Source organism: Streptopelia decaocto (assembly GCF_964273445.1).
Source record: "Streptopelia decaocto genome assembly, chromosome: 3".
NCBI classification, from domain to species: Eukaryota; Metazoa; Chordata; class Aves; order Columbiformes; family Columbidae; genus Streptopelia; species Streptopelia decaocto.
In genome coordinates, this window is record NC_138656.1 from 88900013 (window position 1) to 88914857 (window position 14845).

General features: G+C 38.9%; 1 protein-coding gene across 1 annotated transcript in view; it reads right to left on the reverse strand.

Moving 5' to 3' along the window:
- The window catches only part of CD109 (CD109 molecule), a 79081-nt gene that overhangs the window by 21237 nt on the left and 42999 nt on the right, over positions 1–14845 (reverse strand). Inside the window, exons 20-27 of the mRNA XM_082047439.1 lie at positions 10997–11110; positions 10578–10796; positions 8694–8838; positions 7516–7692; positions 3343–3424; positions 1794–2022; positions 1092–1257; positions 452–642 (exon numbers count right to left, since the gene is read on the reverse strand). Coding sequence (XP_081903565.1) covers positions 452–642; positions 1092–1257; positions 1794–2022; positions 3343–3424; positions 7516–7692; positions 8694–8838; positions 10578–10796; positions 10997–11110 — 1323 coding nt within the window. The remainder of the gene's footprint in view (positions 1–451; positions 643–1091; positions 1258–1793; positions 2023–3342; positions 3425–7515; positions 7693–8693; positions 8839–10577; positions 10797–10996; positions 11111–14845) is intronic.

Sequence of the window (14845 nt, forward strand, 5' to 3'; positions counted from 1 at the left end):
TTTCTCTAAAACCTGCTCCCCTTTCTTACCTAATAGCCTTTCAGGAGTTTGAAGACCCACATATGGAAAGAATAGAAAGAGGTTTCTCTCCTTGGAAAGAAAGTAAGCACAGATACTTATCATACTTGCTTAGAAAATCTGATCAATTATTTTTCCGTGGGCATCACTTCAACTTCTTAATTCATTTTGTTATTAATATTTTATATAATCAAGGTGACCATCTAATTCTGTTTTTATTACACTTGCCAAAATACTAAAACTGGTAGTTCAGGTTTAAGACAACAATATCACAAAGAATGCAAGCTTATACATAACCAAGGCTGTTAGTGCAAAACAAAATTCAGTAATTGTTATGTAAAAAAACCCACAAATGTTCCCTTTTTTTTGTTTCCTTTAAATATGCAGTACTCATTTAGAAAGTATAACAAAGCCCCTTGAGACAAGATATTACCTGAGTAGATGAAAATCCTCCAAGGTGATTTCTTTGCTGACTTAACCATTTCATAATAGGGATCCCCTCTGCTAATCTGTCTTGATGGAAGTGCGAGAGCAGAGCATATGCTGCAAGTTCAATGTCAATGGACCGTGGCTGCCAGGAATCCGAAATTTCAGAAGCAGGTGTTATCCAGAAACGAAATTCTCCTGCAAAAGGAACCAGTAATAAAATCAAATCCACAAACTGAAGTGTTTGGGCTTCTGGGAAAGACTTACAGGAAACCTCTTGATTAAGGCTTACATATGGGATCTGTCAAGGTTCTGAAAATTCTGGTAATGTTTAGGTGTGTGTCACGTAACATTTGAAGAACAAGTCATGTTCTTCATCAGCCCTGTGGTACTCCATACAGGAATAAGGTAACTGAGACTGAAAGGTCTAGCTTTGTTGTGAATTGTTATTCATTTATGGACACTTTTCATTAAGGCTGTCTCGAAAGTCCTTAACCTATTCTCTATATCATACTCAAAACAGACTTGAATTCAGAAGAAGGATTCTCTTCATCTCTAATTTTATATGTAGCTGTAGATATATGATAGGTATTTCTAAATTTGACAAAAATCCAACTACGCAACTGTAGAAGATAGTTGTGCTATACCTTGGTGTTCTGCTCTCTGGTTCAGCATATTCAGTGCTTCCTTTGCCTTTGTACTTTTTGCCCAGGACAATGCACATGTCACAACTGCCAAAGTGTAATTATCTGAAATGCCTTCTTCTAATTTATCTTCCAGAAAGTTTGTAGCACTCTTGATGACATAAGCATGCTGGAAATGAAGATTATATTGAAGAATGTACAGCAAATAACATATGTATTGAAATATTTTAATTTAAAAGAAAAATCTGTGCAGAAACAGAAACATTACTATCTACCAAACAACAACCAAGAAATACTAAAGACCTCTTTCAGAGTCACAGGCACGAACCTGAAAGGCAAGTCCTTTGATCTAGCACTGTCTTTTATGAACATGACTAATCTCAATGAAATCAATTGGCATGACTTAACATCTCTAAGGAGACCTCCCGCTATAAATTTCTTTGCAAGTTCTTGGATTAAAGCCATGACAATATTCTTGTGAAAAGCAACTACCTTTAGATTTTGCAAAAGCACATAAAACTGAAGGGCCTAAGAGCACAACTTTGTATTATCTAAGGTAGATAAGGAAGTTTAACAAAATCAGGTTAAATTTTGTCTCTGTTCAGATGTCCCCTTATTTCCTTAAACTACCAAGTGTTTGCCAGCTATTATGACGATTTACAAAGTGTTCCAGTAACTATGAATTCTATTTATGAATTCCAGTACCTGTTTATCTGGGAACCCGAGGAGGGATGACATGACGTAAGCTGTGAGAGTGACTGGATTATTGGTGCCTCCTTGAAGGTCACTGTGTAATACTTTGCCAGGCTCACGAAATTCTCCATTTAATTTCTGATGACGGACAATCCATTTAGCTGTATCCACGAGGACATCTTGGTCAATGTCTATGAATGGACGAGCTTGAAGGAAACATCTTAATACAAAAGCTGATAACCTTGGGGAAAAGGTTAATCAAATATGACAAAATCAGGAATGTATTACAGCTGCTTCTGTTTAAGATGATGTGAGAATACTGGGAGGCATAAGGTGTTCTACACACACCTTCCAAGCACAGAGGAAAACACATGCCTCACCCAGACAAGCAAGACTAAGCTTAATCCACCAAAAAAGAAGCTATGTCCTTGTTGCTAAATATCACCTTTTTTGCAGCTGTTATGTTGCAAAAATAAAGGGTATAGACCCCAAGTCTGCCAGCACATGTGTATCTTTTTCAAATGTTGCTTTCAAATGTTGCTTTCCTGCCTTCTGCTGCTGGGGTAAAGTGGCCAAAAGCATAGTTTACAAAGTAATGCAGTTATGAGTGTGATATTAATTATCACAATTATCCATGTCATTATATAATTAAAATAACCTTTGTTGTTTTATTATTAATAATCCCAAGTTCAGCTTTGACTCCCTTTTTTGCCAACCGTGCATTCATGCAACCTGTCAACACACTATTTAAGTACCAGAGTTGCCAGTAAAGATAAATTATCTTCATTTTCCAATTCATCAATAATGAGTATATGGCAAATCTTGCTGATGTCAATGAAAGATGCTCACTGACTCCAGGAGTGACTCAGTCAGTGGCAGAATAACTGAGATGGTTCTATTTAAAGTCAGCAGCGTATACTGAATTACATAAGTATATTTAAACAAACTGAACGCAGGTTACCTGAAAAATGTGCTGGAATTTGTCTCTGTTATCTGTCTAACTTCCACTACTATGCTTACTATGCTTCTCAGAGTGAAATTCAGCACTGAATAGACTTTTTCAGCTGTATTTACAGTCTCAAAAAAAGGAGGTGTGAGAGAGGTAAGCAGGACAAATTCTTATCACCAGTTACTGTTCAGTCCCTAGGAAATGCCCCATTCAGTCTTCAGCCTCCTGTACGGAGAGAACTGAAAATCTGTTTGAAGCAATGATGAGCACACAGCCCTAAATGGTTTAAGTCAACTGCAAGAATAAGTCATTTAATTATTATTCTTCATTCCTTTGTGGAAAGCAACAGACAAATTTTCAGCCCAAGATATTCCCTTGGTTAAAATAATTCATCACTCATCTTTTACAAAATTAAAAAGCCTTGCCCTAATAATGGCTTTGACAGCATGTTATCCAGCAGAATGACCTTAGAGTTGGCCTAAACACCTAATGAAAACCAGGCAGAAGGCTAATACAGCTGGAAATTTTTACCAGCTTCACAAAAAATTTTTAGTTGCAGGGAAAATATCTAAAATACTCAAATTCCACAGTGAATCTGGCAGAAATACTTACCATGTGCTCCCAGAGGGATCTTCATTTCCAAAGGCACTAAAAGAGCCATCATCCCTCTGGAAAAGCAGCTCCCTCTGGTAGCCTGAAGTGGAAAAGCAGAAACAGGTATTGAACATTTTCCTCTAACACAGGTTCCACCACAAACTTTCTGCCGATGTGAAGCAAGGCACTTTCTAAGGCTGAGAAGGGCAGAACTTCAGCTCATATTTCATAAAAAAATTCTCAAATATGTGAGAAGACATAAAACTGTACAGAAGATGACGAAGAAGCAGGCAGCAGTAATATGAAGAATTCATCTACAAAAGCAGAACCAGAAGCTCCTGCTCCCACCCATGTACCACCCCAGCACACCAGCGGTGTGCAAACTCGCTCCCACAGAACTCGGTTGTTTCAGGAGTGCAACAGCAAGCACAGGGCAGAGCAGCAGCCACAGTTCAGTGCTTTGGCACTTTGGGGAGCTGCAGTTATGCACCTACAGAAATGCTCTGTCTTTTCAGCAGACGGAAGGACACCAAAAATGAAGTATTTTCCAACTGGAGAGGCACAGGTACAGCAAAGCTACAAATGGTGCTGAAAAGCAGACAGTTTCAGTGATTTTTTTTTTTTTTTTTTTTTGCCAAATCAAAAGGACTAGATATCAGAAAAAAAGCATGCTGGAAGAGGCTGCTTTGAAACAAGTGAAAAACTCTAAAAGATCTGAAGATCTTGAAATCCTACAAAGGATCCATTTAAAATGTATCTGAAGACTTTTCAGTACCCAGAACAAGAGCAGCTTTCTCCTGACCACTGAACATCTACAATAAAAGGGCCCTAATGGCTCAGTAGTTGCCCACGACCACCAGCAGCATCCTTACTCAATAGCTGACTTCGGTGCAGAACCAATGTTCATTAATGTTAGAAATGAAGAGCCTCATACAATATGCTACTCACTGTGGTTTCTGATACCTGAAGCCTTCCTTCCCGTACATTTTTCTTGTCATTTGTGTATCCAGAACAATAAAAATATCTATTTATAGGATTTCACAAGACACCTTTTCTTCTTTCCCCCACCTTGTCTTTCCTTGGCTTTACTATTTTGGCTATTATAATTAAGTAAGTATATTCATTAGTCTAATGCCTGACAGATACAGACGCAATACTGAACCAGCCAGGCAGCAAAAAAACACTTGGGCAACTATTAAGTCCCACACAAATGAAAGAATTCACAAATACACTCAAGAAGGTCCACCCAACTACAGCTGTTCCCCTGAAAAATGTTCCTTGCTTTCACCAATAAAGGATTAATCACTTGCTTGCATATCATCCTGAATATAGCTACATAGTAAGTGAACCACAGCCTTGATTACTGAGGAACAAACGGCCTGGTCCTCCTATCTAAGTTACAGTGTAAGATGAAATTCTAGTCAGGGTCTCCCTGTAACAGAAGAGATACTGATACAAAGACCTGAATCTGAACTGCTACATTATCCCAGTGCAACTTCCCATATAAAGTCTTATCCCAGCAGCAACAGGTTTAGTTTTTGTGTCTTCAGAAGAGTTTGAAATTGCAATTTCCACTTAAACATAGAAGGGTTTTAATGTATTTAGCACAACAACAGTGGTTAATTACATGGTTAAAACTAGTGAAATCTTTCCCATACGGACAAATCTGTCATCTCAGTTAACAAACTTGAGAAATCAAGCACTCTCGAGTAGGAGGAAAAAAAGAAGGAATAAATGGTATTTCTCATCAAGGAAAACAAAAGTGACTGTCAAAGTTTAGGTCTCAAAATATCGTGCTATGAGGAACACAAATATATGTATATGTACAAATAGATTAAATAGATTGCTTCCTCTTCCAAAGTGTCTGACTACAAGACCTGAGAAGTGAAGTCTTCTGCTTCTTTGCAGAACAGCAAATAAGCAGCAATAGGCATTATAATCACCACTCCGCTGGTAGAGCAAACCCAGAAAACCAACACCAAGAGCCTGCTTAACAAACAGCCGTCCTTACACAGGGATAAATTTATCTCAGAATTTGTTATATTGGGAGGGATAAGAAAGATGATCAGAACCAGAGGGAGGATGGAGCGATCACTCAGCTATTTCCTATAGCCTGTGTGCTTTCTTCTTGACACCAACCCTGTTGTAGTCACGCAAAAGTCTCCAAACACGAGTGTATCTAACCCAGGGAAGCCTGCAGAAATGCTGGAACAGGAGACCTGGGCGCTGTGAACCACCACGTTCGTTCCAACAGACACTCAATCAGACATGAAAAACAATACTTCAAATGTCAACACATTCAAGTGGAAAGGCAAGGAAAAGAAGGATCCTATTATGAAGATGTACCCGAGTACTCCCAGAGGACTGGCTGGAACCCACAAGGTATAGGCTGAGTGAGCCTGAAAGAGGAGCGCATCAGAATGGGAAAGACTTCAGAAATATGGGAAAGACTTCAGAAATACGGGAAAGACTAGAGGGTCTCAGGTTTCAAACAGCTTGGAAAAAACTGCCCAAACTCATTGCTTCCTTTGGGTCTCACACCAAAGTTTTCTGATCAACCAGGATTTTTTGTCATTTCTAAAGCAGTGATTTAAAGATGGGATCTGTCATTCCCACCAACAAAGGAATTTTTTTAAAGGCAACTTTTCTTCTGTTTTGCTTTGTTCCATGTAAATAAAACTGCCAAAAGAAAGATCATACAGCAGTCTCTGCTGGCTACATAAATCCCTTCTCACAGTCTGTTTTAAACTAAACTTCCTGACAATCCTTTTAAAAATGAAACTTATAAAAGTTACATCTCAAACTAAAGACAAATTTCAACTTACATTTAAAAAAAAAAAAGCCAGTGCAACAGCAGAAATCAATTGTTAAAATAAAGCAAAAAATGTTTTTCAGATTGTGGGGTTTTTCTAAAAGTTACAAATATTTCAGCATACTTATTATTTTGGCTACTACAGTGTCAAAAACATGTATCTAAATTCAAAACCCCAGGAACAAGTTAAGTAACACAATGCTTTGTATACAGTGACATTTAATCCTATAATTTTCACTTGCTTTGAAATAACTTCGATAAATCTGTTACTGGGAAACTTCAGAAAATTATGGTAGCACAATCCAGCCTTCAAAGAGTGGTAGACTGCTTACAAACTTCAGAGTAGCTGTTTACATAACTCATCTCTTCTCCTGCCCTTATTTTTTTAGTAAAACATGTAACAGGAAGGGTTTAAAAAAAAAAACACATAAGTGCTTTTGACAGAAAATTGGGATCTTGATGAAAGGAAAATTTATTTTGAACTCTGTCTTTTCCAAGGGAAATGTCAACAACTTTAAAAAATATCAAACAGCAAAAAAAGAAAAATAAAATCAGAGACTTACAAAGAGTAAAGAAAATTTTAAAACGTCATCACAGTGCCTTAGAAGGGGGTTTAGCTCACACCACTCCTCTCTGTGACCCAGGCTCTCAGCATGCAGGCTGACACATGGCCAGTGTGCTACATCACAGTTAGACACCGTCTGACCCAAAAGGCACAGAGAAGCATAGTGCAGCTATGTTCTCCACCCCTTGTGATGCCCTGGAGTATTTCCTGATTAAAATATACAACAATTTCCAAGTAAAATTTTCCGGCTTTTGATTTCCAGCACAGAGTTCACTTCTGACCAAGCCTAAAACCTGGGTGGGCAAAAGCCAGCCACTAGAGCAAGTGCCACTCCTCAAGCTTTACAAGGATATTGCAGGATGGGGATGCTGTCACTGAAGACAGATACAGATGTGTGATGAATATGGTTCACTCTGCCCACTGACTAATTTTCAACCACTGTGTCTCAAGCAGAGGTCAGAAATGTTTGCTCACATGGTTTTATCAAAAGAGAAATAACAACCACCTAGGAAATCCATACAAATGATGTTCTAAAGTTAATCTTTCCTCTGAAAAGGTAAAAAAAAAAAAAAAAGGTATCTATATAAAAACTTGTTTTTTTCTGAGCAAACTTGCCCTTGTAAACAAAATAATTTGCTCTTTAATTTTGTCAGCTTAGAAGAAAGAGGAAAAGAAAGAGAAGATGGGCTTTTCTTCCAGTTCTCATGATACCAACAGAGCAGTACTTCAAATATCAAATGCAGAGTCACAGATATCTTTTTTTTTCTAGCAAGAGTTCTTAAAAACCTAACATCTTTATTTTAAGCATACAGACCTTTTCTCATAAATGATAGAGCTTTTGATTTAATGTCCTCTCTCAGCTGTCTGGTTTTAGTCAGGTATTGCAAAACATAAACATTTGGAGCAAAATTGATCATATTCTGTTCACCACAGCCATAAGGCATCTTAATCAATGACGACAAACCATTGATAGAAGGCCCAAGCAAATCACCTGAAAGATAAAATGTGATGAAAATAAATTAAAGCTTATTGCAAATAAATGCGTACCTCACACATGAAGGGTGGTATAATCTAAACTGGGAGAAAATATGATACACCAGGAACATTTGTACTAAACACCACCAGCCAGGCAGAAAAGACACTTCATCTTCTGACCAACTTCCTGCCCACTGACTCATCTCCTCACAGACCTTTCCAACTACAGAGTAATTTCAAACAGCCACCAATTTAAAAAAAAAAAATTATATATATATATATATATATGCAAAATATATTTAATCGAGGAAAATGTTCCAGTAATGTTATAATACATATTTGTAATTCCCTGAATTTCTTCTTTCACTCACAGTTATCAAAGCCTAGGTTTCACAAGAAACAACAATCAGTCAGGTTTTAGATTTTATATGCAGACAAGCAGAATTAAAACAGGTCACTAAAAAACTTTGCAGGACCTTCCTGCAAATCTGACTCCCTCTCTAACTCTGAAAATGCAGTCAGAACAATAATATTGTAAATTAAATAAATTAAAGGAATAACACCATTCACCATAATGTATTAATATGCTTAATCTAATGCATAATGGTAAATTATTTTGAATTAATGATTGCTATTAATATAGCAATTAAATGCAAATTAAGGCTGTTAAAAACCTATAAATCCACAGCCTTACGAGGCAAAATCTTGTAATGGTCCTTCAGCAGGGGCTCTGAGAGAAGCTCTGGCAAGCCCTGCCAGGGTATCTCAGGTTACTACACACCAACTTCTCTGTGCTACTTGACAGAACTTACTACTTCTAGTGACTGCTGGCAACTGCTCTATTCTTTAAAAAACAGATATGCCTGCAGTGCAGAAGATGCCAGCAGCTCAGTTACGGACACATATATCTTAGATACTGAGTTCAACAAAAGCCCAGCAGGCAAGAAAATATTTTACAAAAATTATATAGCTGACCAGTAAATAATAGAGAAGGAAACAGAATAAAATAAACCTTACCAACAGCAGTGACCTGCACTCTCTCACTGCCACTTACAACATCAGGAGGAAAAGTGAAATCCAAGGTTCTTGACACTTCTTGTGGTTTATTACCAGTCAAATCTAAAAGGACTGTCTGAGAATATGTCTGTTCCAATCCTTCAGCCTATCAAAATAAAGACAGAATTATTGTAATCTCCAATAGTTTGTTGCTTTTAGGACAGGATTTGTGTTTACTGTAGAGTGATCTAAAACACTGTCAGGTATTTTGCGCTGCTTGCTAACACATCAAGAACCTGAGCTACTGGCCCATCCAAATTGACACAGAAATGTTTTCCTTATGAAGACCTACCTGCACTATTTGCTTGTCAAGACCACGTGTCAGTTACAGTAATGCACTCATAAAGTCAGTGAGAGCATCTTTGAGGATAGTAAAATCCTGACACAGGTTGCTCAGAGGGGTGGTACATGCCCCATCCCTGGAAACTTTCAAAGCCAGGCTGGACAGGGCTCTGAGCAACCTGATCTAGTTGAAGATGTGCCTGCTCATTGCAGGGGGGTTGGACTAGATGACCTTTGAAGGTCCCTTCCAACCCAAACTATTCTATGATTCCAGTGAGCTCCATACCAAGCAAAGAGCTCCATCAGCAAGCACATGCCAAGACTGGAGGTGGTACCTTTCATGCTGTCTGCAATCCTACAGCACAACATACAAGGAGAATTTAAACTGAAGTTAGGTACATGACCATAAAGGTTTCATTTCCTCATACACGCAAAATCCCTTGAGAAAAACTGTCTCCGAAACAGAGAAAATAAACGGGTTTCTTTCCTCAGTCTATGCCTTAGTCTAACAGGCTTTTATTCTCTTCTGCACAACAACCGAACTTCAACAGCAAGTGGCACCACCTGAAAACAGTCCATGACTCTGAAGAATAGTGGTTTTAAGCAGTTTAAGGAAAGGCTGAGAGAGCTGTGGCTGTCTGGCCTGGAGAAGGCTCAGGGTGGATCTCATCAATGTATATAAATACCTGAAGGCAGGGTGTAAAGATGATGGAGCCAGGCCCTGCTCAGTGGTGCCAAATAGCAGAATAGGAGCCAACACACATGAATTCAAATAAAGAGATTTCCTTTTAAACATAAAAAATACTTTTCTATAACTGTGAGTGTGTTCAAACACTGGAAAAAGCTGCCCAGAGAGGCTGCAAAGGCCCTGTCCTTGGGGACAATAAAAACCTGACTGCACATGGTTTTGAGCATCCTGCTGTAGTTAGTCCTGCTCTGAGCAGGAAGGTTGCGTTACTCCCTTCCAACCTCAGCCATTCTCTGATTCTATGATCTTATGCATTTATTTTAGGATGAGATGTACAGAAGTCTACCACCTTCCACTGAAATGGAGCCTAACATGAATCAGATTTAAATGTCAAAAATTAGGCAAGTCTTATCAGTTTCTGGTTTATCAGAAAGTCTAGGGGCTAAACTTCCACTACTAGTAAAATACAGAAATGTTCATATAAAATAGGCTATGAATTAAAGCCAGGATTTAGCAAAATTGATTGCACTTATCCATAACACAGTTAGTTGGTCCACTCTCCACAGATTATTACGCTAGCTGTAGCACCAGGGGTTCCCTGATACACAAATAGGTTGCCTCCTCTTTTCAGAAGCATTTGACTCACTACCTGTTGCAGAACAAATCTATGTGTTCATTCCTGGAAGGGGATCTAAAGAATTTTAAAGGAGAAATTATTTTAAAATAAGCGTTTTCTACTTAAAGCCACCTGACGCAGAACAAACTTTACAGGGCAACAGGCAGACAAGTGAATTGGTTTGCATTTTTGCTGTACTCTGCCATCTATTTTAGGGACTTATTTATTTCAGGAACAAGACAAGCTACAGGGTGTTTACCTTTACTAAAACTTTCTGGATGACAGCATCAGAAGCAGCAGGTGATATTGCAGTCACTTTGATGGGAATCTCTCCCAGCTGTTTTGGTTTGATTGGGAATTGAACAGTTTTCCCATCTTCACTTGGTACAGATACAGACTGTTGATTTTCTGTAGCATTTATTTCATTGGATGTTAGAATCATTTCAAAAGCATCATTCATATCCAGGATCACAGTAACCTGTAATACAGTAACATTGGCAATACAAAGTGTTAATTTTGAAAAGCTGCTTTCATAAGATGCCATCTTTTTTGTCTATGGAGAAATAGCTTTCTGGTCTGTCCACCAAAGAAACTATCGAAGTTCTCACAAAAGAAAGACAGTAAAGGAAATCCTGCAGTGTCTAGTAACATTCAAGTACAAAGAGACTGTTATTTTACCTCAGCTTCTTCTTTCAAATAATTAAAGATATTCACTTCCAAAATGAACTGCTCTCCTCTGACGACTGAGTATGGAAGGTTCAGGAAAATGAAGAAAGGTTGAAAAGCTTCTAGCTGCAAAACAAAATCAGCAGTGAACCCCTAAAATTAGATACTATTAATAGCAAGAAAATTACTATATAGCTTGTCTTCTGATCACTTTTAAATTCAGATGATAGGCTATGTTTACCTGTACTCTACAGTTAATAAAATGTATTACTGCAGGGCCGAAGCAGAAGCCAAAGATGCTTCTGGTCATTAGCACCTTTGTGGGAACTCAGCGGCACCATTTAGACGAGGGGGGCTGACAGCTTTGATATGGCAAGTTCCAACATAGGTATCTGCCGTGGGGCTAAGAGTCTATCATCTGGCAAATTTGGAAGCTGTGATCTGTCCTGAGATCCCATTAAGGCAACTGCAAAATGTTTTGAGTGCACAAGTAACAGATGATTAAGAATCTGTCAGTTCTCCTATCACCATGTCAACACAGAACCGCATGTTGGAATACAAAATAACTAACTCTCCCCATTTCTGTAATTCACTAACACCTTAGAATGATGTGTTATTTGGCAAGATTGATCTTGGCATAAGTTCTTCAGTTACATTTCTAAAAATACATCTTTTCTTAATTAAAACTTCAGAAATTTACCAGCAAACAGTTACTTTTATTTGTGAAGAGAGGTTGTTGGATGAAGTCTTGGCTCTAAGAAGTCAGTGGTAATTTCTCATCAAGCTGAATGGGATCAAAATTTCACTATTTATGAACATCTGTACAATAAGAATGCTGAAGCATTATATCCTTCATTATTGAAATACCAACTAAAATTTGTTTTAGTTTGGTTTTCATTTAAAAAAAAAAATATTCCAAGTGTTTTGAGTTTCAGATCCAAAACCCCCTATGCTTTATTTCTAGCTAGTAAATATTCCAATGTTTTCTTTTCAAAACTTTGAAAAGTTGTTTGCTAAAGCTTTCACTGCCAAAATCTTCTTTAGATATTAGACATTAGAGAAGTTCTAATAGAGAGTTTTTGGTTAGGTCTAAGTTAAGGTTTTCCCTATATACCTATTTCCTTTTTCTTTTTTGTTTTGCTTTTCTCTAAAACTGTTGCAATACTCAAGTTTTGCACTTGGGAATATTCTGGTATATTACAATAAAATACAATAGGGTAAAAATATTGACACTCTGTGTAGTAGAAGTCAAATAAAAACAAGATGCAAAGCAGTGAATGACATTAAGCATGCAGATGCCACTTATTTATTTCCCCATGACAGTTTTCGTGCATTTCTTTTATTTGCCACACTGTATGGTACTGATTAACATGTTTCAGCCATATGGATCTCAAAGTGCAATCTAAACATCCCAACAAGGGTGAAGTACTGAACAGTGCATGTGACTGATTATAGTTAAATAATAATCTCAACATCTGTTCTACTTATAGCCTTCTCAAATTTGAGAATGAGAGGCCAAGTATAAATTTTCATACAGTTTGAATCAGAAAACTATTCCTCTTTCTGTCCCATCCCTGCCAAGCCAAATGAAAGAAATGAGAATCATGATTCCAGTCTCAAAGAAGCCTTTGCCATATAATTCAGATCAGGCTCCAAATTCTGCGGCAGAATTATGATCAGAATGTTCAAAGCACATTTTGACACCGTATACCACAGCATTCTCCTGGAGAGGCTGGCAGCTCATGGCCTGGATGGGTGTACTCTGCGATGGATAAAGAACTGGCTGGATGGCCAGGCTCAAAGAGTTGTGGGGAACGGAGCCAAATCCAGTTGGCAGCCAGTCATGAGTGGTGTTCCCCAAGGCTCAGTATTGAGGCCAGTTCTGTTTAATCTCTTTATCAATGATCTGGATGAGTGCACCCTTAGTAAGTTTGCAGATGACACCAAATTGGGTAGGAGGTAGAGGATGCTAGAGGGTAGGATGGTTATACAGAAGGATCTGGACCAGCTGGATCATTAGACAGAGGCCAGTTGTATGAGTTTTAACAAGGACAAGTGCCAGGTCCTGCACTTGGGTCATAACAACCCCAGGCAGTGCTACAGGCTCGGGGAAGAGTGGCTGGAAAGCTGCCTGGCAGAGAGGGAACTGGGGGTGTTGATTGACAGCCAGCTGAATATGAGCCAGCAATGTGCCCATGTGGCCAAAAAGGCCAAGAGAATCCTGGTTTGTATCAGGAACCGTGTGGCCAGCAGGACTAGAGAAGCAATTGTGCCACTGTACTCAGCACTGGTGAGGCCCGACCTTGAATACTGTGTCCAGTTTTAGGCCCCTCATCATAAGAAGGACATTGAAGTACTAAAGAGAGTGCAGAGAAGGGCGATGAAGCTGTTGAGGGTCCTGGAGCACATATCTTATGAGGAGCAGTCAAGGGAGCTGGGGCTGTTCAGCCTGGAGAAAAGGAGGCTGAGGGGAGACCTTATCGCTGTCTACAACTACCTGAAAGAAGGTTGTAGCATGGAGCATGTTGGTCTCTTCTCCCAAGTACCAAGTGATAAGACAAGAGGAAACGGCCTCAAGTTGCCCCAGGGGAGGTTTAGATTGGATATTAGGAAAAAATTCTTCACGGAAAGGGTTATCCAGCACTGGAAGAGGCTGCCCAGGGAAGTGGTGGAGTCACCATCCCTAGAAGTGTTTAAAAGGTGTTTAGACGAGGTTCTTAGGGAAATGGTTTAGTGCTAGAGTTAGGTTATGGTTGGACTCAGAGATCCTGAGAGTCTCTTCCAACCAAAATGATTCTATGATTCTATATCTGGTATAGCATCCAACTATGAAATCTGGACCTAGATCTCTGTTTGGATCCCACAAGTTGCCTCTCCCCAAGAATGTAAGGGCATGAGAATTTAAATGGGTAAATGGCTGTCTTCAAGCTATCCTTGCACTAGTCCTGGCATCAAGTTGGAAATCTATGACCCAGCACTGCACAGGCTTAACCCTTCTAACCTTAGGCACTTAAGTGGAGTTGTCTCAGGAACACAGTTCCTAGAATCTTCACATAATGAACCGAAGGAGATAACTACCTTCAGAGGATTATTCAATATATATAAAATACTAGATAAATGAGACTTCAAAAAGTAACTCCTATATTCAACAGGCTAAGTAACTCTCTCTAGGTAGCTCTTTCCATGAATATAGAGTGAATCTAGGACAACTACACTTATACATTAGGAATCTTGGGTTAAAGATCTAACCTGAGGAGTACTGAATTTACCTTAAATTGCTAAACTCCTTGAATGCTTCAGGAGACAGGAACTTGGTAGGAAGCAGCATCTCATCCCACCACTGGCTCTCAGTGTCCACTCTGCTACTCAAGATAAGTCACCCAAAAAGCACCTATGTTTAGTCCGATACTGGTTTTAACAGATCAATGAAAGCGAGACCAAAACTTAATCTTTAAGCAATTCTCCTGTCCTCCCCACTGTGACGTCAGTGGAGCAGTGCAGTGGCATGATCTTTTCAGCAGACAACAGGCTTCTCCCATCCTGGGCACCTCTTCCCAGCGAGTCTGTGCAAACCTCTCTGCATGCACTAGAAACTCAAGGAAAGACCTCTTGGCAGAGCTAAGAAAACAGGGAAACACACCATCCTCAGGCAATCATTCCCCCTTTCTACATAGGAAGATTATGCAGCAGACACATCCTGAAAGTGCTCTAACAAAACAACTGCTCCGACAGAAATAATTACCCAAGTATCTGTGTAATGTCTGAGATATTTATATGAGCAGGAAGGGGAGACAGATACAGTATTACACACGACTCGAGTGATGATGTTTTCTTTACAGTTTGAATACACGGCGCCTTTGA